Source organism: Lepidochelys olivacea, assembly GCF_965140295.1.
Source record: "Lepidochelys olivacea isolate rLepOli2 genome assembly, chromosome: 3".
Classification (NCBI taxonomy): Eukaryota; Metazoa; Chordata; order Testudines; family Cheloniidae; genus Lepidochelys; species Lepidochelys olivacea.
In genome coordinates this window covers 151,162,931-151,185,247 of record NC_140413.1, presented here as the reverse complement: position 1 = coordinate 151,185,247, position 22,317 = coordinate 151,162,931, and the positions used below count along the sequence as shown (strand labels likewise).

The following is a 22,317-nucleotide window of genomic DNA, read 5'->3' as shown; positions in this document are numbered from 1 at the left end:
TTGACTTTAGCAAAGCTTTTGACATGGTCTCCCACAGTATTCTTGTCAACAAGTTAAAGAAGTACGGGCTGGATGAATGCACTATAAGATGGGTAGAAAGTTGGCTAGATTGTCGGGCTCAACGGGTAGTGATCAATGGCTCCATGTCTAGTTGGCAGCCGGTGTCAAGTGGAGTGCCCCAGGGGTCGGTCCTGGGGCCGGTTTTGTTCAATATCTTCATAAATGATCTGGAGGATGGTGTGGATTGCACTCTCAGCAAATTTGCGGATGATACTAAACTGGGAGGAGTGGTAGATACGCTGGAGGGGAGGGATAGGATACAGAGGGACCTAGACAAATTGGAGGATTGGGCCAAAAGAAATCTGATGAGGTTCAATAAGGATAAGTGCAGGGTCCTGCACTTAGGACGGAAGAACCCAATGTACAGCTACAAACTAGGGACCGAATGGCTAGGCAGCAGTTCTGCGGAAAAGGACCTAGGGGTGACAGTGGACGAGAAGCTGGATATGAGTCAACAGTGTGCCCTTGTTGCCAAGAAGGCCAATGGCATTTTGGGATGTATAAGTAGAGGTATAGCGAGCAGATCGAGGGACGTGATCGTCCCCCTCTATTCGACATTGGTGAGGCCTCATCTGGAGTACTGTGTCCAGTTTTGGGCCCCACACTACAAGAAGGATGTGGATAAATTGGAAAGAGTCCAGCGAAGGGCAACAAAAATGATTAGGGGTCTGGAACACATGACTTATGAGGAAAGGCTGAGGGAACTGGGATTGTTTAGTCTGCAGAAGAGAAGAATGAGGGGGGATTTGATAGCTGCTTTCAACTACCTGAGAGGTGGTTCCAGAGAGGATGGTTCTAGACTATTCTCAGTGGTAGAAGAGGACAGAACAAGGAGTAATGGTCTCAAGTTGCAGTGGGGGAGGTTTAGGTTGGCTATTAGGAAAAACTTTTTCACTAGGAAGGTGGTGAAACACTGGAATGCGTTGCCTAGGGAGGTGGTGGAATCTCCTTCTTTAGAAGTTTTTCAGGTCAGGCTTGACAAAGCCCTGGCTGGTATGATTTAATTGGGGATTGGTCCTACTTTTGAGCAGGGGGTTGGACTAGATGACCTCCTGAGATCCCTTCCAACCCTGATATTCTATGATTCTATGACCTCCTGTTTCAATATGGGAGTAGCTCAAAGTGCACTAGGGAACTTTTAGGGCATGATAGCAGTGTCCACATGGACAATTAGTGTGCGGCAGGCTAGTGCACTGTGGATTTACACCCCATCTTGCTGTGCACTGTTTATTTAGACTAGCTCTTAGATACAGTTACTTCATTGACTGTGTAGACAGTGTGGCAGCCATTAAATACTACAAGAGATTACAATGCAGTCATTATAAGAGCCTGTTTTACTGAGAAAATGCATGTTGGCTAGTCCATCAGGGGGACACAGCCATTTTAGGAAGAGCTGTGTGATCTTTAACAACTTCCTGGAGAATTGCCAGGAATGGTACAAAAGGGACCTCTTATTTAAAGCATCAATCAAAGGAATAACAAAAAAATTGGGTCACTGAGAGATGCTTTTTGGGGGTTCTCATGCAACTGCATATAGTCTATGTTATTTAATCTCTTTATTAGACTTATTCAATTGGATCAGGTAGCTTTCCATACAGGGAGGGACATTTGTCAGACATATTATTTTCAAGTGTGTAGTGTCTACATAATGGCCATCGCTGTAAAGTGGAGATTAGGAGCCTGGCAAACAAGTAATAAAAGTGAAGTGTAATTTCATATAGTAGATTGATAATAGCAATTTTATGTCACTGTATTTTACATACAACATTTTCATGTCAAAACCATTAGCTCCCAACGTATGACATTTAAAAGTTAATGTGAGAAGAGAGATGTAAAACAGGTACTGTAATCAATATCCAAAAAGCTCTAATGGCAGTTGTCTAGCAGTTTTAAGGGAAAGCTAGATGGAATTGCTCTTTCTAGCACCGCTTGTTTTAGTGCCAATTTATAATTCATTGTCCTGATAAACAAGATAAGTGATATAAATGAATGAGATCTTGTGAAATTGTTCCCCAATGCAGATGTTTGGGCTGAGGTTTAATTTTCCTTATGGCATGTTGTTAGTCTGTAAATGCATACGATTGTTAAACAGCCCTACATACATCCTTATAGTATTGACATAAATATTTTGCTTAACAAGAACATAAAATTTAAAAAAGAGACACGGTGATTGCTGTCATGAATTTCACCATCAAAAATTTTGAACAGCGTAATGTCTGAGACTTTATTTATAAATGTAAAGCAAAATATACCAGTGTCTTAGCAAATGACAGAACTACTAGTTTGGATGCAGAGTCAGGACCCTGCGATGTGATGACCTTGCTAGAGTTCTCTAACTACCCCGTGACAAGGGCCTACTACAAAAGGTCAGGAGCTTCCTTATACATTTGTTGTCTTTTCTTGTCTTGGAGCTTCCTTTTGCCCTTCTCTGCTTTGAAGTGAAGAGAATTTGATCACCTAAACTCAGTCCAAGGAGACAGTAGTCAGTGTTATAATATCCCTGCTGTACTAGACACATAGACTTTAAGGCCAGAAGGGACCATCATGATCATCTAGTCTGACTTCCTGCACACTGCAGGTCACAGAACCTCACCCACCCACTCCTGTAACAGACCCCTAACCTCTGGCTGAGTTACTGAAATCCTCAAATCTGGCACTATTGGCATCTTCTGCTTAGGGAATGTCAAGGACTATGCAAGCATGGGGGTAGGAGCAACCTCTCACCTCACCTTGAGGTCTGGTCCAGATCATTGGGAGTACAATCTGAAAAGCCTATATTATATGTTGTACTTATCTCTGGCTTTTCAGGCCTGTCTCAATTTATCAGCCTATCTTTCTACTTCTACATAACATAACAGGGGAAAACAGTGAATAATGGGTAAAGAGTAGGAGATGGATATAAAAGATAGAATGCCCTTGGTTACCCTCTGGGGAATGCTTTTCAAAACTTATGAATCATTGTGAACCCTCATTTGCAGACCATCCTGTACCTTATGAGAAATTGTTTTAAAGAAAAAAGGAAGGAAAGAAAGAAATGGAATAAATAATCATTCACTTGTCTTTTGCTCAATGGCAGTTATTTAAAAAATCATTTAAGCATATAGCAAAGGGAAAATAGCCAAATCAATTTCCTAGTAATGCAGTTCGGCTTTGTGAAATATTACTCTCTCTCCCCCATGATGAAGCAGTGAGAGGTGCTGTTTTCTTGTCCAGTTTAATGTCAAATCTACACAAAGCTGTCGTATCTTGTTCTTGCTCCCCTTTTTAAAGGTTAGCTTTTTTTCAAAGTTGAACAGGTTTTCCCAGCAACATCTGTCAGCTTTGCACTAAGCATACCCTTAGGAAATTATGAAAATTTTAAGATTATCTAAATACTGCTGGGAATTTTTTTCCCTCTACAGTAAAAAAACAGCCACATGCCTAGTTTTATTTACTGCTGCCCATTTCTCTGTAGATCTAAAGATCTGTTCCACTGGTTTAGGTTTTCTTTCTTCCCTGTTTCCAATGCTGCGGCAAACAATGCTCATTTCCTAAGTTTTTCTGAAGCAATTGCTGTTTCTGAAAGCAGGCTGCAGGAAGGCCTCATGTTTAATGAAAGCTCTATAGCCACTATGGTGTTAGTGAAAAGTCTGTTTCATTCTAATTACTTGAATGATCTTGATCTGATTTGTTGGGTCAGAAACAGCAAGCCCCAGCAGATATTGACCAGAAAAAGCAGACTTCTCTTTTGTTATTCTAAACCAGCCAACTGCATGCAACACTAGCAAGTGTTACTAGTTTTTCTCAGGTCAGTAGAAACCTTATTGATTCTAACTTCCTCCCTCTTTTCTTCCAGGTAGCAAATTCTACTACGTAGGAGTGTATGGGAAAATTTACATTCCCATGTAATACCCAGGGTGCTGACTGGCTTGTCTAACTACTAGTCATGGTAAACATAAAAATTGCCATCTACAGCAGATAATTTGTCAGACCTTGGGTTTTCAATATTTAAAGGTAGGAAGGACTGTTGGCAATCTAAAAAGTCAACATTATTTACTGGCTTAAGCACAAGACTGAGAGCCAGGATCTCCTGAATTCTAATCCCAATTCTGCCATTTACTCACTGAGTAACATTAGAGAAATATCTTAATCTTTCCGTGTCTTTTCTCATGTGAAATGGGGCAAATAACACATACCTATCTCAAACGGTGTTGAGGATTTATGTTACATACATGCTAAGTATTAATAAACACTGCTAATATAATAATTAGCACTTAATACGGATCTCAAAGAGCTCTATGTAGGTGGTTAAATATCATTTTACAGATGAGGAAACAGGCTCAAAGAAGTAAGTGTCTTGCCCATGGTCACACAGTGAATCACTGGCACATTGAGGGTTTAAAATCCAGGTCTCCTGACACAGAGTATGGTCTTCTGTCCACAAAATGAAACTGCCTTTTATTAAGTGCAATGTAAGGTTTTGGGGTGATATTTGTTAAGGAATAAATGGGAATTAAGCATCTAACTCCCACTGAAATTCAATGGGAATCAGATACTTGGCCCTAAACTTCCATTTGTGCCTTTTGGACATCTCCCTCTTTATCGATACTCTAGAGGAAACTAAGTTTCAGTAATAATGGATACTTCTGAAGAAAGGTTGTGTCTTATAATAGTCTCATTGAGCTCTTAATTGGTGTGATCTAGTTTACACAGATATAAATTCAGACTTAAAGGCCAGACGGGACCATCATGATCATCTAGTCCAACCTCCTGGACATTATATGTCACAGAACTTTACCCACCCACTCCTATAATAGACCCCTAACCTCTGTCTGAGTTATTGAAGCCCTCAGATCATGATTTAAAGACTTCCAGTTTCGGAGAATCCACCATTGACTCTAGTTTAAACCTGCCAAGTGACCCAGGCCACAGAGGAAGGTGAAAACCGCCCAGAGTCTTTGCCAATCTGACCTGGGGGAAAATTCCTTCCAGACCCCAAATATGGCCGTCAGTTGGACCCTGAGAATTTCGGCAAGGCCCAACAGCCATTCACCAGAGAAAGACTTCTTTGTAGTAACTCAGAACCCTCCACATGTAGTGTCCCAGCACCAGCCATTGGGAATATTTGCTACTAGCAGTCACAGCTCAGCTACATGCCGTTCTAGGCAGTCTCATAATCCCATCTCCTCCACGAAGTTATCAAACTCAGTCTTGAAGTAAAGTTAGGTTTTTTGTTTCCACTGCTTCCCTTGGAAGGCTGTTCCAGAACCTCACTCCTCTGATGGGTAGAAACCTTTATCTAATTTCAAGCCTAAACTTGTTCATGGCCAGTTTAAATCCATTTGTTCTTGTGTCAACATAGTCCCTTAATGTAAATAACTCCTCTTCCTCCCTGGTATTTATCCCTCTGATGTATTTTTAGAGAACAATCATATCTCCCCTCAGCCTTTGTTTAGGCTAAACAACCAAGCTCTTTGAGTCTCTTCTCATAAGGTTGGTTCTCCATTCCTCTGCTCATCCTAGTAGCCCTTCTCTGCACCTGCTCCAGTTTGAATTCATCTTTCTTAAACATGGGAGAGCAGAATTGCCCACAATATTCCAGATGAGGTCTCACCAGTGCCTTATATAATAGTACTAACACTTCCCTGTATCTACAGGAAGTACCTCACCTGATGCATTTTAGGACTGAATTAGCCTTTTTTCTTGGCTGCATCATATTGGCGAAACAGTCACCCTGTGATCAACCAATACACCCAAGTCTGTCTTGTCATCGGTCGCTTCCAACTGATAAGTCCCCAGCTTATAGAAAAAAATTGTTGTTAGTCCCTAAGTGCACCTGCCGCTTTGCACTATTAAATTTCATCCAGTTTCTGTTACTCCAGTTTTCAAGGTCATCAAGATCAAGAAATTCCGATCCTCCTCCATATCAGCAGTACCTCCCAACTTTGTGTCATCTACACATTTTATTAGCACACTGCCACTTTTTGTGCCAAATTCATTAATGAACATGTTGAATAAGATTGGTCCCAAGACTGATCCCTGAGGAACTCCACTAGTAACCTGCCTCCAGCCTGACAGTTTATCATTCAGTATGACACTTTGTAGTCTCCCCTTTACAAAGTTCCTTATCCGCCTTTCAATTCTCATATCAATCCCCATCTTCTCCAAGTTAACTAATAATTTCCCATATGAAACTGTATCAAATGCCTTACTTAGATCCAGGTAGATTAGGTCTACTGCATTTCCTTTGTCTAAACAATCAGTTATCTTCTCAGAGAAAGAGATCAGGTTGGTCTGGCATGATCTACCTCTTATAAAACCATGTTTTATTTTATCCCTGTCAGGGTTCCTTCCCCACTCTGACCTCTGGGGTACAGATGTGGGGACCCACATGCAAGACCCCCTAAGCTTATTTTTACCAGCTTAGGTTAAAAACTTTCCCAAGGCATAAATTCCACCTTGTCCTTGAACACTATGCTGCCACCACCAAGTGATTAAGACAAAGAATCAGGGAAAGGACCACTTGGAGTCCTATTCCCCCAAAATATTCCCCCAAGCCCTACACCCCCTTTCCTGGGGAAGTCTTGAGAATAATATCCTCACCAATTGGTACAGGTGAACACAGACCCACCCTTGGATCTTAAGAACAATGAAAAATCAAGCAGGTTCTTAAAAGAAGAATTTATTTAAAAAAATAAAAGAATCACCTCTGTAAAATCAGGATGGAAGACAACTTTACAGGGTAACAAAAAGATTCAAAACACAGAGGATTTCTCCTCCAGGCAAAACTTTAAAGTTATAAAAACAGAGATAAACCTCCCTCTTAGCACAGGGACAATTCACAAGTTAAAACAAAAGATACTCTAACGCATTTCCTTGCTATTACTTACTATTTCTGTAATATTAGATGTATCATTTCAGTCGGAGCTGGATTACTTGCTTGGTTTCTCCCTTTGTCTCTGGGGAGAACACACACAGAGCACCAAACAAAGCTCCCCCTCCCCGATTTGAAAGTATCTTCTTTCCCCATTGGTCCTTCTGGTCAGGTGCCAACCAGGTTGTCTGAGTTTCTTAACCCTTTACAGGTAAGGAGGGATTTTATGCTACCCTTAGCTGTATATTTATGACAATCCCAATTACGATTGACCTCTATGTCCTAAACTACTTTCTCTTGCAAAATTTGTTCCAAGACCTTGCATACAACTGAGGTCAAACTAACAGGCCTATAGTTTCCCAGAGCACTATTTTACCGTTCTTAAAAATAGGCACTCTATTAGCAATTCTCCAGTATGACCCCTGAGTTTATTAATTCATTAAAAATTCTTGCTCTTGGGCTTGCAATTTCATATACCAGTTCCTATAATATTAATGGACAGAGATTATCTGGGCCCCCAATCTGGTCCCATTATGCTGTTTGAGTTTGATTTCCACTTTAGCTATGGTAATTTTTACTTCCGTATCCACATTTCCATTAGCCACCCTGCCACTATCTCTAAACTCCTCATTACAGTTATTAAAAACTGAGGCAAAGTATTTGTTTAGTTTTTGGGTCACGCCTAAATTATCTTTAATCACCCATTCTCCGTGCTTAGTGGGCCCATTTCTCCTTCCTTGTTTTCTTTTTATTTATATAGCTATAGAGCCTTTTACTATTTGTTTTAATTTCCTTTACAAGGTCCAACTCTGCCTGATTTTGGCAGTTCTCACTTTTTCTGTACACTTTCTGACTTCCAAGGGGGTAGCTTTCCTTACTGATCCATCCTATTTTCCATTCTTTGTAGGCCTTCTTTTCATAACCTGTTTGAGCTGCTTGCTCATCCAGTTTGGTCTGTAACTCTTTCCTCTGAATTTTTTCCCCCTTGCTTGGGATGCAGGCCTCAGATAGTTTCTGCAACTTTGACTTGAAGTAATTCCAAGCTTCCTCTATATTCAGATCCATGAGTTCTTCAGTCTAGTCCAGTTCAATAATTCCCTTAATTTTTTTAAGTCTGCTCTTTTGGCAGACCTATTTTTGTTTATTCTTTCATTTATTTGTAAGTGAATTAGCTCATGATCACTTTAGCAAACATTGTCCCCTACAGCCAGCTCTTCTATGAGGTCCCCACTACTAACTGGTAACAAATCTAAAATGGCATCATCACTTGTTGATTTGGTAACTGTTTGGTGAAGAAATCTGTCAGCTGTCACATCCAGGAAAATCTGGGCCCTACCATTATTAGTAGCACATGTCCTCCAATCTATATCTGGGAAATGAAAGTCTCCCGTAATCACACAATTCCCAGTAGTATTTATTTCATTAAAAGCATCTGAGGTCTCCATCCATATCCAGATTGGATCCTGGGGGGGAGTCTGTGGCATACCTCAAGCACTTTCCTGGGGGAGCCTCTGGTAGCTTTCTTCCTCAAAGTGATTTTGAATCTGTTTTATCTATTCCATCACTTCTCATTTCTTTACAGTCTGCTTCGTCATTAATATACAATGCTACTCCACCACCTTTACCTGTATTTCTGTCTTTCCTGAACAGTACCTAGCCGTCAATACTTGTACTCCAGTTATGACTACTATTCCACCATGTTTCTGTTATCCCTGTAACATCTGGTTTCACTTCCTGCATCAGTAGTTCTAGTTCCTCCCTTCTGTTACCCAAGTTCCTGGCTGCTTCTCTCTTGGGACTAATACACCATCTATCTCTGCTCACACTGGCACTGCACAATGGAGACTGGCATAGTTGAGGACCACACTGTACTGAACTTTGCTCTAAGCAAGTGTAATCTAAATGTTGGTTGCAACATTTGTTCCCTCTTGAGTACACTTTCATGTGTGGTTGCAAGGTATGTTTCAAGTGTGCTTTAGGGACCACATCAAATTTCTCTTAGGAACAATTTGATTGACACTAAAGTGATTTTTCAATTAATTCAGAAGCAGCCATAATTTGGGTGTTTACATTCCTGGACTGAAAGAAGAAGCAGACTAGAATGGCATATCACACTTCAGTAGGGGTACGGCTGGGTACAATGTGGACAGCACCCTGGCCTCTTTTGCATCAGCTATTACTGAGAAGTAAGTTTGTGTGTGGTGGAGAAAATAGAGACTCCACCCTTTAAAAGAATGTGATCATTGCTGTTCCTGAGCACCTTCTCCCAGTGTCCTGGATATATTCCATCTGCCACAACAGCTTTTAAGCAGAATTCCTCCAGGGACTGCTGCGTGTCGTCTCCCCCAACCAGAGCCTGTTGTGCTGGGTGAGGTACAAACATATCCTCCAGTGCCTGCCTGAAGGAGCTTATGATCTTAATAGGGACCAGATGTAACAACAGATGGGTGTAAAATCCTGTTTGTGGGAGTCAGGAAAGATGGGGGTGACAGCAACAGGAACACATGTTTTCATACAGTAGTTAAATGTACAGTCTGGATACCTAATGTTATTTATTTTTTAATAAAATGAACAAGAGATGTTCATTTAATCTCCACCCAAAATAGTGGTAAAAATCCCTATGTTTGCCAAGTGGAAAAAAATTAAAGTAACATAATAGGAAAGAGCAAAACTGGTTACAGCAGTTAGCAACCCTAATTTCCTTTCTTTTTCTTTGCCCTCAGCATTAAGTGTTTACATGTGTAGTTTGCCAGTGAGGAAACTTTAACCTACTGCCGAATAGAGAGAAAATATAATTTTGCCACTGATATGAGGGAAGGTAAATGGGCAGTCTGACAGGCAACGGAAGGAGAAAGAATGGTCACTTCACATTTAAAAAAAAGCAACACTTTCCTCTAGTGTGATTGGATGTTGATTGTTGTCCTTCCAATCTGTGGAGAAATAAAGTCATACAGTTCTTTTAACTGAAATAATAGATCTGCAATGGGTTGAAATGTATTCAGGTACTGTCTCTGAGAAACCCCTGCTAGCATTTGTGTACCTTCCTGACTGCAAATCAGCAGCACAATTCTGTGGAATCTGAGTGATCCATTCTATTAACTGAACTTTTTAGCCTCAAACCCTGATTGTTGAGTTGAAAGGAAAGCCTAGATTTCATCAGAAACATGTCCAACAGATAAAGTCTGCAGTATCTTAAAGTGAGTTCTCTTAGGAAAATAGATTATATAAAAATGGTACCTTCTTACATGTATCTGCTTTCTCTGGGTATGAGTCATATCTACTTATTTTATTAACTACATTATGTTTTTATTACTCCTGTTAGCCCTGAGAGCCAATACAAAAATCAGGTGAATTCTATCTGTTTCTTCTCGTTCATCAACATTGCTAATTACCAATTGCTTACACCCATGCTAGCCAGTTGAAGGCAATAAAGACGTACTGGTTTCACTGAGGGTAGAATTTGGCCTTAACAGACTTTATTACTGGTGGTGATGCCTGAGATGGAAAGAACCCAGCTTTAGTCTCATCTGTGGAAGTCACTGAGGTATAAATATGGAAATCCACAGTGTTACTTTTGCAAAGTCACTTTTCAGAGTAGAACTGTAACCTTAGGGACCAGTTTTTCCTACAGAAAACACTGAGTGTTAAAAATAGTTTTTTAAGAAAAGAATACCTCCAAATAAAAAAGAAGGGAAAATATACATATCTGACTGACATTTTTCTCTACCACTTTCTCTCGGAGGTGGAAGGTAGTTAAATAACATGTCAGTCTTATTTTTAAACATAGTTGGTATAGGTGGCCCCCAGCTCATGTCCTGGAAATAACACTGCCCTTAAATGTACTGGCAAGCTGTTGACCACTCCATGCTGCAACATAAGAGTGGGGAACAGTAAAATCATTTTTAGATAAGTATTTTCTTGCTGTTACCACTGCCAGAGTCATTTTTTACTTTGTTTGCTTACTGAATGCTCACACTTTGTTAACATGCATTCTTTGCATTCCATAACAGCAAATTAAATTTGTCTGAGCAAAATTGCTATGTGCACAGAAGGCGAAAAAAGTAATTCCCATCCATGTAGTCATTCCTCTTTTGCTTTTTCTTGCAGCTTGGGTTACTGTAATAGTTGGATAGCTGAAGCATAGAAAAAGAAACACAGAAATAGATAGAAACTAGACTGTTGTTTTTGGCAGTGCATTTTTGTAAACAAAATGACACAAATTGAGGCAGAAATTCCAGGGGGGAAAAGGAAGAGAGCCAGAAGACTGAAAATACTGCACAGAGCAGAGTCCCATCCAGATGGTGTTTTTAATAAATTTATCAGGCGGGTATGAAAGATGATAATGAACATTCAAAATGGGGAGTGGCAGACTCCCCTTGGGAGCAAAAACAGTATGGCACCTTCTGTGTGTTGCAGTTAGAGTCACTGTTTAATTTACCACTATAAAAAGGACCACAGTATTGCATTCGGTGTGTAGTGAGACAGGTTTCTGGGCAATTATTGGGAAGTTCAGCTTGGCAAGGTAATAGTTTTTTAGGAGTGAGGAGGTTGTGGAGTAGTTCAAAAATCATTCAGTGTAACAGAGGGAGGGTAGGGCTTGGTGTGTGCAAGTAAATTTTTGAATAGAGTTGAGGTGTGCAATGCTAAATTAATGTCTTGCACAGTTCACAAAACGTCTAGGAATGGGATATAAAGCCTCAAACCACAAACTGAAAGCATTATCGTTACACTGGCATTGCCCCACTACCCCTTTTCTAACCTAAAGGTCAGTAGTTTTCCCCCTTAAACTGAAAGCAGCAGTCTATATGTTTTCTTAATTCCAAGGAAGTCTTTCCTCTGTCTGCAAGGCAAGGAGGGGAAAGAAGAGCCAAAGAACTTTCTTTTTTGGTGCCAGCACTTGCAGTTTTTACTGTCGGGGGAAGGACAATTTCATGTCTTAGAATCATAGAAGATGAGGGTTTTCCTGCTTTGAGCAGGGGGTTCTCCTGCTTTGAGCAGGGGGTTGGACTAGATGACCTTCTGGGGTCCCTTCCAACCCTGATATTCTATGATTCTATGGAAGAGACCTCAGGAGGTCATCTAGTCCAATCCCCTGCTCAAAGCAGGACCAACACCAACTAAATCATCTCAGCCAAGGCTTTGTCATGTCTATCCACAGTAACACATTTTGAGTCCTTCCTATTGAAACATTTCCAATGTTTGCCACAATTTTATTTATTTTACTTATAAATCAGAAATTTGGTGAATAACTGTTTTCAGGCATTAAGGACCAGATGGTTTTTTGGATATCATGTATGGTCACTTGGTAGCTTTTGATATGGCACATGATGAGATGGTACTTGGTAGCTTTCTGTCATGGACCATTGGGTTAGTGCAGTGCTTTTCTGGCATAGGGATTGATTTTGTCTCGGCAGCATATGGTAGGTTGTCTCAGCAATAAGAAAAGCCATATTCCCACTCCTTTTTATGAAAACCATGAGCAGTATAGTAAAAATGGTATTCTAGGGATGCTCTTCATTTAAAATTGATCTCAATGATTTTTTAGAGCTGAAGAGTTTCATGAGTAGTTCTCAAGTTTCACATGACTGTGTTTCAACCATTTTCAAACAATGCAGTACTTTAAAAGAACATTATAGAAGCAGCAGTTGCAACTCTATAATTGTGTATGTTCTGACATGGTCTTAAAATAGCATAAATTTCTGTTTTTACCTCCTTCTAGTGGTCTTTCCATGTGAAATTTCAGTGTTAGTTTATTATGCCCTCAGAATTTTCTGTGTAGTTCTTCTTTGGTTTCTTTTCACACATTTTTAATATGAAGTGTTTGAAATTGGTCTCCAAGAGAAATTTATTTTTGACCATTTAGCCTTTTAGTCAACGGATTTCTTGGGGGGTAGGGGGGGACACAAGCCCCCCCCCCACTATTAGCTACACAAAATTGGTAAAGTAATGAATTTTGAGTAGATCTAGTGCAGAGGGTAGTTTCAGAAAATAAATATTTAGCATAAAGGACAATATTTTGCCATTACTCTTCATCACTGAAAGTTTGTCCTTCATCAGGGGCTGGCACATAAAATTTTCTATTTCAGATAAATTAATCATAGAATCATAGAAGATTAGGGTTGGAAGAGACCTCAGGAGGTCATCTAGTCCAAGCCCCTGCTCAAAGCAGGACCAACCCCAACTAAATCATCCCAGCCAGGGCTTTGTCAAGCCAGGCCTTAAAAACCTCTAAGGATGGGGAGATTCCACCACCTCCCTAGGTAACCCATTCCAGTGCTTCACCATCCTCCTAGTGAAATAGTGTTTCCTAATAACCAGCCTAGACCTCTCCCACTGTAACTTGAGACCATTGCTCCTTGTTCTGTCATCTGCTACCACTGAGAACAGCCTAGCTGCATCCTCTTTGGAACCTCCCTTCAGTTAGTTGAAGGCTGCTATCAAATCCCCCCCACCCCCACTCCTTTTTCCCCGCAGACTAAATAAGCCAAGTTCCCTCAGCCTCTCCTCATAAATCATGTGCCCCAGCCCCTTAATCATTTTCGTTGCCCTCTGCTGGACTCTCTCCAATTTGTCCACATCCTTTCTGTAGTGGGGTGCCCAAAACTGGACACAATACTCCAGATGTAGCCTCACTAGTGCCGAATAGAGGGGAATAATCACCGACCTCGATCTGCTCGCAGTGCTCCTACTAATGAAGCCCAATATGCTGTTAGCCTTCTTGGCAACAAGGGCACACTGTTGACTCATATCCAGCTTCTCGTCCACTGAAATCCCCAGGTCCTTTTCTCAAGAACTGTCGCTTAGCCAGTTGGTCCCCAGCCTGTAGCAATGTATGGGATTCTTCGGTCGTAAGTACAGGACTCTGCATTTGTCCTTGTTGAACCTCATCAGATTTATTTTGGCCCAATCCTCCAATTTTTCTAGGTCACTCAGGACCCTATCCCTACCCTCCAGCGTATCTTCCTCTCCCTCCAGTTTAGTATCATGTGCGAACTTGCTGAGGGTGCAATTCATCCCATCATCCAGATCATTAATGAAGATGTTGAACAAAACCAGCCCCAGGACCAACTCCTGGGGCACTCCACTTGATACCGGCTGCCAACTATACATGGAGCCATTGATCACTACCCGTTGAGCCCAACAATCTAGCCAGCTTTCTATCCACCTTATAGTCCATTCATCCAATCCATACTTTTTTAACTTGTTGGCAAGAATACTGTGGGAGACCGTATCAAAAGCTTTGCTAAAGTTAAGATATATCATGTCCACCGCTTTCCCCATATCCACAGAGCGAGTATCTCACCATAGAAGGCAGTCAGGTTGGTCAGGCATGACTTGCCCTTGGTGAATCCATGTTGACTGTTCCTGATCACCTTCCTTGCCTCCAAGGGTTTCAAAATGGATTCCTTGAGGACCTGCTCCATGATTTTTCCAGGGACTGAGGTGAGGCTGCCTGGTCTGTAGTTCCTTGGATTCTCCTTCTTCCCTTTTTTAAAGATGGGCACTATATATGCTTTTTTCCAGTCGTCCGGGACCTCCCCTGATTGCCACAAGTTTTCAAAGATAATGGCCAATGGCTCTGCAATCACATCAGCCAACTCCCTCAGCACCCTCAGATGCATTAGATCTGGACCCATGGACTTGTGCATGTCCAGCTTTTCTAAAGTCCCTAACTTGTTCTTTCACCTCCTCCCCATACTGCACTGCCCAGTCCAGCAGTCTGGGAGCTGGCCTTGTCTGTGAAGACCAAGGCAAAAAAAGCATTGAGTACTTCAGCTTTTTCCACATCATCTGTCACTAGTTTACCTCCCCCATTCAGTAAGGGTCTCACACTTTCCCTGACCTTCTTGTTGCTAACATACCTGTAGAAACCCTTCTTGTTATCCTTCACATCCCTTGCTAGTTGCAACTTCAGTTTTGGTTTGGCCTTCCTGATTACATCTCAGCATGCTTGAGCAATATTTTTATACTCCTTCCTAATCATCTGTCCAAGTTTCCACTTCTTGTAAGCTTCCTTTTTGTGTTTAAGCTCACTGAAGATTTTTCTGTTAAGCCAAGCTGGTCGCCTGCCATATTTGCTATTCTTTCTGCATATTCTGTTGATTTGTTCCTGCGTCATCAATAGGGCTTCTTTAAAATACAGGCAGCTACCCTGGACTACTTTCCGCCTCAAATTAGCCTCCCAGGGGATCCTGCCCATCAGTTCCCTGAGGAAGTCAAAGTCTGCTTTTCTGAAGTCCTGGGTCCGTATTCTGCTGCTTTTCTTTCTTCTTTTTGTCAGGATCCTGAACTCGACCATCTCATGGTCACTGCTGCCCAGGTTGCCACTCACTTCTACTTCCCCTATCAATTCTTACCTGTTTGTGAGCAGCAGGTCAAGAGGAGCATGGCCCCTAGTTGGTTCCTCCAGCACTTGCACCAGGAAGTTGTCCCCAACACTCTCCAAAAACTTCCTGGATTGTCTCTGCACTGCTTATTGCTCTCCCAGCAGATGTCAGGGTGATTGAAGTCCCCCATGAGAACCAGGGCCTGCGATCTGGAAACTTCTGTAAGTTGTCCGAAGAAAGCCTTGTTTACATCATCCTCCTGGTCTGGTGGTCTATCGTAGATGCCCACCACAACATCACACTTGTTGGTCTCGCCTCTAAACTTAACCCATAGACTCTGAACAGGCTTTTCTCCATTTTCATACTGGAGCTCTGAGCAATCATACTGCTCTCTTACATACAGTGCAACTCCTCCTCCTTTTCTCTCCCACCTGTTCTTCCTGAACAGTTTACACCCATCCATGACAGTGCTCCAGTCATGTGAGTTACCCCACCAAGTCTCTGTTATTCCAATCACAGTTCCTTGATCGTGCGAGGACTTCCAATTCTTCCTGCTTGTTTCCCAGGCTTCTTGTGTCAAGCATCTAAGATAACTAGTCGATTGCCCTACTTTCTCAGTATGAATCAGGAGCCTCCCCTGTTGCACCCTCCTCCTTGTGTTTCCTCCTGGTGTCCCACTTCCCCACTTACCTCTGGGCTTAAGTCACCGTCACCATACACACTGTAACGAGAGTGATCACTTAAGGTGAGCTATTACCAGCAGGAGGGCGGGGGGGCGGAGAAACCTTTTGTAGTGATAATCAAGGTGAGCCATTTCCAGCAGTTGACAACTTGGCCCATCTTGATTATCACTACAAAAGGTCCGTCCCCCTCGCGCTCTCCTGCTGGTAATAGCTCACCTTAAGTGATCACTCTCAATACAATGTGTATGGTAACACCCATTGTTTCATGTTCTCTATGTATATAAATCTTCCCACTGTATTTTCCACTGAATGCATCCGATGAAGTGAGCTGTAGCTCACGAAAGCTCATGCCCAAATAAATTTGTTAGTCTCTAAGGTGCCACAAGTACTCCTTTTCTTTTTGCGAATACAGACTAACAAGGCTGTTACTCTGAAACCAGTTATAGGGACAAGGGATGTAGAAGGACAGAATTAGAAGACAGTAAATTGAATCCCCCTTCCAGGAGCCAACAGGGAGGATTGCGTTAATGCATTTAAACTTGGCTTTTGAGCCTGAAATGATCCCACACTCACTGGGGGTGGGTACTTCTCGCTACAGGCTATGTCTTCTCTGCAGAGTTTTTACTTCGGTTTTGCACTGATCCCTCCCCTCCTGTCCACACACCACACCTTCTCAGCCAAGTTTGGTGGTGTTTTCAATCTGGGTTTGCTGGCTCATCTGAGGCTATCAGTTAAAGCCCAAGTGAGGCAACATGCCCACCTTGCAGAGAGGATGCAGGCTAAATCAGCTGAGAGCTGATAGTCATCCACTGCCTTCCCTTAATTCCCCTCATGTGCCCAGAAAAACAGACAAGGCTCCCACAATTCACTGAGAAAGTATCATAGGGCGGCTGAGCTTGCAGCAGTGCAAAGTAACATGGGATACGCCTCCCAAATATCCTAGCAATATACAAGTGTGTACACAGCACCAGTGAGGACAAGTAACTCAGTTGTGGCTTTGTAGTGTGGGTACTTAGGACCAGGTGCTGACCACCAGCGTTAACACTCCAGTGAAGACATAGTCCTCAACTCAAAAAGAGGAAACAAACAAAAAATGTGATTTAAAATAAATAAATATACATCTACCAGTTTAATCCAGTCTCATGAGTTTTGGGGGATCTGTTTCATGGTGTTAAATGCTTGCATTTGGCAATACTTGGGGTTGCCCTTCCTCATATCTCCAACCACAATCCACACTTGCCACTTTGGCCTCGCCAGATCCTGTTCATTTTTAAGCAGTTGCTACACACATAATATACCTCACAAAACCAAAAAAGCAAGGAAATGAAAAGATAGCCAACCTCTACTCCTCCGCCCAAAGCTCACATCTTAGTACCACCACAGCTAAAATATGCTACCGATCACAAGCCACAATCTTAACTCTGTCTCCTTAGGGACACCAACCTTCCAGTACCCCCTATACAAAACACCCACAATTAATAATATTTGGAACTGATACTTGAGGGAAAGGAGCATGCTGGAGGGAAAGTTGAGGAGGGGAGTACCTGGCTGAGGTGGGAGGGGGTAATTTGGAAAAGGTGGCACTGAACAGGTGGCATTCCTAGTGGGGCAGAGTTAAGGTTGTGGTGTTACAATAGTTACACTAGTGGTCCAATTCTAAAGGATCTTTTTCATTTGCTCATAACTTTAGTTTTTACTCTTTGGGTTGAAATTTTGCACATTTGTTCTTAGTTCTAGTGTGAGGAATTGGGAATAGGTTGGGTTGAATTTTTGTTTTGAAGGCCTGAGCAAAAATGGTTCAACTGTTTTCAGTACTGAAGAAGTACTGTACACTTTTGCCATTATGAAACATTTCACCCTTCTCCCCCTTTTTTTTAGGTATAGTACTTCAGCCTGCGCTGGTAAAAAAAAAAAAAAAAAAAGGAACTTGAATGGGACATTAGGTCATGATGTGCCTTTTAGAGGTCTGAGAAAAGTCAGTTTTGCTTTGCTTTAGTTGTAAGAGTTAACAAAGTTTATTTTGTGTATGTCCACATCCTTTCTATTATTTATTATTGGCACTGCACATACACATGTATGTAAACAGATTAGAAAATTTTCAGGCAGTACATGATCTCTGAACAATTGCTTATGCACAGGAATATGTAAGAAAGTCAGGTGGAGATATTTTATTTTAAATGTGTATGTACATATGGAATACGATTTGTGAGGGTACTTGTGGAATGAGGCAGGGATGTGAAGAAGCCCAGCATTTTTCCATACAGTGGAACAGTCTTCAGTATGTTGCCCCCTAAGGTGACCCCTTTTCACATACAAAAATCTCTAGTTTGAGTTAAGTGATGCTTTAAACTTGAGCTAGCTGGCCTCTCAGAAAGTATGGGTTAAAGCTGAGAGCTGCTGACAATTGCTCTGTTCTGCTAATCTAAACACACTGTGCAATTTGAGTGCTGTTTTATAGTGTGACCACTCTCAGTTGAGCTTGATTAACTCAAGAGGAGTTATCTCAAGTGTTGATAAGTTGAGCTAACACTACAGTGAAGACAGGACTAATATATGAAGATGAATATGGAAAGAGGCATTCGTCATGCTGTATAATAAGTGAAAATGCTTATGAAGGGATGCAGGATTATATGGACTCACAGTACATGTTAGATTGAGTGTAGCAAAACAGGGAAAGGGTTATTTGTGTGCAGTAAATAAGGCAAGGCACCACCTATTCATATAGTGAGGCTATATATATATAAAATAAAAAACTGAACAGCTGCTTTATTCACTGCGTAATATCTCATCTGCATACTAAAGGAGGCAATGGCCCTGTCAAAAATAATATATTATCATATAATTAAACTGTGTATCATAATACATACATGCAAATGGTTACGGTTCAGCAAACAACTTTAATTTTTGCATTTCCAAACTTGAGAGCTTCATTTTGCAATCCAGGCATTCCTTTAGCATTGTTTTTTGCATTTGCAGTGGTGTTAGATAAAAATATGAAAGGTTTAGCTAAAGAAAGAAGGAATATCTTAAGACTCCTGTGTCGACTGTTAAGAAGGTGCTGGACTTGAATAGTGTATCTTTAATGAAGGGATTTCTGCCATCTTTATAAATGTAAAAGTGTATGTATTTGTCTCTTTACTGTCAAGATGAAGTTTGAAAACTTGACAGCAGCTTTTAGGCCAAATGAATTATAGAAAGGAACTAGTTAAGAGAGCACTATACCCGCTTAACCGTTGCTTAAGGTAAATACTGGGGAATTCAAGAAATAAGAGCTTTTTGTGAAAGCACTTTGTAGAACACAGTGTAGAGAAAAGCACCCGTGCACACACAAGCCCACCCCATCCTGTCAACATGCTCCGAGAGGAGTTAAAAGCCTTCACGTTATTATTGTTTTGATCTTTGGGGAAATTGCTTAAATGGCCTCTACCCATAAATAAACTATTACTGTAATGAGCTGTGTTTGCTCTGGAAAGGTGGGGAAGCTGTTTCAGAAGGATGAAACAGATTGGAGTCCACTGAGCATGCAGTCCTAAACAGAATAGAATGAGTAGGAAAAGAACCAGTCCATGCAAAGGAACAATCTCTAAGAAGATGTCTTTCCTGAATCAGAGGAAAATGCCCCTAATACTCAAACATTGTTTTATTCTGACACAAATGAGTTTGTAAGCTTCCTAAACCTCTAAAAACATTACAGAAAATATTTGAATTCCAGCTTTTAGTTTGTTATAGAATTGCAGTCTAACCTTGATTATCTGAAACTCTCTGTTGTCATCTCAGTCATCCATTCATTACAATGAAGGTTTCCTCAATTTTTTGAACTTATTCACAGTTGCTGTGACATTCAAATAATTGCAGTTCTACTACATAAGAGATAGGTATTTTATTAATAATTATAATTATTGTATTAGCTGGGCCCCATATTCTCCAGTAAACTCTTTTATTTTTTGATAGCAGTGGTGCAGTGGCATTTTTGCAGTCACATATAAATGGACACATGATCCAAAATGAGTTTTGGATAAAAGTCCGTGTAAAAAAGAAAACAAAAATCTCATAATACTGCAACACTACCCCCAGGAGGGAAAATAGCATCTACTCTCTTTTCCTCCACTCTCATTAAGTTAAGGTCCATATGGTCTCTTTTTTCCTCTCCTTGCCAAGAGACATAACTTCTGTGCAGGATTTTATTTTTGCCCCTACCTGCCTCTGCTTGATTAGTTGGGGAATGCTCCTGTTATTGGCATTCCATTCACGCTACCTGAGCCTGGGCATGCTTGTCTAGCGGAAACTATCAACAGGGTCCTTTCACACCAACAGGAAAGGAAGCAGAATGTTAATGTCCCAACTATGATGTCCCAAATGTTAGTTATCCCCGAATGTTAGTTATCAATTCTTATTTTGTCACACGACTACGCTGGAATCAGTGCTGTAAAAATTTTACTGCTTGGGTTCAGAGATCACACGTGTTTTTAATTTATGCTATGAAACAGATCCATAGCTCCCTGTGTTAGCGATAATTCTATGCTTATTTTTTATTCTTCACCAGAAATAAAAATTGTTAACACTGGATAACTCATTTGCTGTCCATTTGATCACGTTTGCTCTCATTGTGTTTTAATTTACAGTTCCCGCTGAAAATGTTGCAACAATTGCAGATTGTGCCAGTGTGATTGAGGGTGTAAGTCGAAGTCGCAATGCCTTGTTGAATGGAGATACAAAGAATTATGACTGGGATTCCGGGTACACGTGTCATCAGCTAGGCAGTGGTGCTATTGTGGTACAGCTAGCACAGCCATTCATGATTGGATCAATACGGTAAGGGGATTCTTCTTCTCTAAAGACCCAGTAGCAATGAGGCTTCAGCAGCCTTACAGATAAAATTGCTTTCTTGTAAATCAACTCTGAAATGTGAAACATTTCCTGGTCAGTAATTGTATCATTGGGGATATTTTAGTATTTATCTATTTGTTTTTTATTTTTGTTCCAATGTAACATAGTATGTTTAATTTCTCAACATCTATCAAATTCTATGTCAAAATACAGTAATATAATATCAGAACAAAAGTAAAAGTTACATGATGTCAAATGAAACGGAGTACTTGTGGCACCTTAGAGACTAACCAATTTATTTGAGCATAAGCTTTCGTGAGCTGAGAGCTCACGAAAGCTTATGCTCAAATAAATTGGTTAGTCTCTAAGGTGCCACAAGTACTCCTTTTCTTTTTGCGAATACAGACTAACACGGCTGTTACTCTGAAACCTGTCAATGATGTCAAATGACTGCCTTGTACATCTGTATGGATAGCACCAAAATACAAAAGTAAGATTTAAAAAAAGTTATAAAAAGCAGAAAAAAAGTCTACTGTATTAAAACAGAAAATTAGTTTCAGCATTAACTATGGAGCAGCTAGATGCTCTGTAATACACATGTTATTAGATAAAAATGATAGCAGCAACTGAAGAAAGGAGAGAGTCATCTTTAAATTATATGCCCACTCTTAGGGTATGTCTTCACTGCAGAGTTAGGATGGATTCTGGCACCCTAGGCTAGAGAGCCTGAACTCAAGCTCAAGCCACAATGTCCGTACTGCTATTTTTAGCACGCTAGCTCAAGCCCCACTAGCCTGACTCTGTCTACACAGGGTGGGAGGCTTACTATTACCTACAGTGTAGATTTACCCGATTGAGCTGATTGTTTTCACACGAAGGGATTGTCTACATGTGAAAGTTAATTTGGATTAAGATAGGGTGGGAATTTAAAGTGCAATAGGTTTCAGAGTCACAGCCGTGTTAGTCTGTATTCGCACTTCAGATAAGCTATTACCAGCAGGAGAGTGGGATGGGAGGAGGTATTTTTTCATGCTTTATGTGTATATAAAAAGATCTTCTACACTTTCCACAGTATGCATCCGATGAAGTGAGCTGTAGCTCACGAAAGCTTATGCTCAGATAAATTGGTTAATCTCTAAGGTGCCACAAGTACTCCTTTTCTTTTTGTAGATCAGCTATTGCTAACCTCTGAGGGTGCCAAGATTTCCAGCTTCATCCACAAGCACTGTAAATTTAGAAACCTCTCTTATAAAATGTCATATAAGACACAAATGCAGTTCCTGACAACATACAAGAACACTACCTGATTTTCTTAGGGCTTGTCTATATATTGAATTATTCCAAATACCTATTCTGGGATAGTTCCATGTGCATACACTCTTATTCCAGAATAAGAGAGCCTTGGTCTAGTTCAGCATAATCCACTTCGAAAGTAGAATAAGAGACAGGAACAAGGCACTCTTATTCCAAAATAATGGAGTTATTCAGGAATAATTATTGCACTTTAGAAAAAGAGTGCCTTGTTCCTGTTTCTTATTCTACTTTCAAAGTGGATTATGCTGAACTA

At 40.8% G+C, this 22,317-nt stretch overlaps 1 protein-coding gene across 1 annotated transcript in view; it reads left to right on the top strand.

The window, feature by feature from the left end:
- Positions 1-22,317, top strand: part of BTBD9 (BTB domain containing 9) — a 291,643-nt gene that overhangs the window by 175,404 nt on the left and 93,922 nt on the right. The window contains exon 8 of the mRNA XM_084623356.1: positions 20,546-20,735. Coding sequence (XP_084479482.1) covers positions 20,546-20,735 — 190 coding nt within the window. The remainder of the gene's footprint in view (positions 1-20,545; positions 20,736-22,317) is intronic.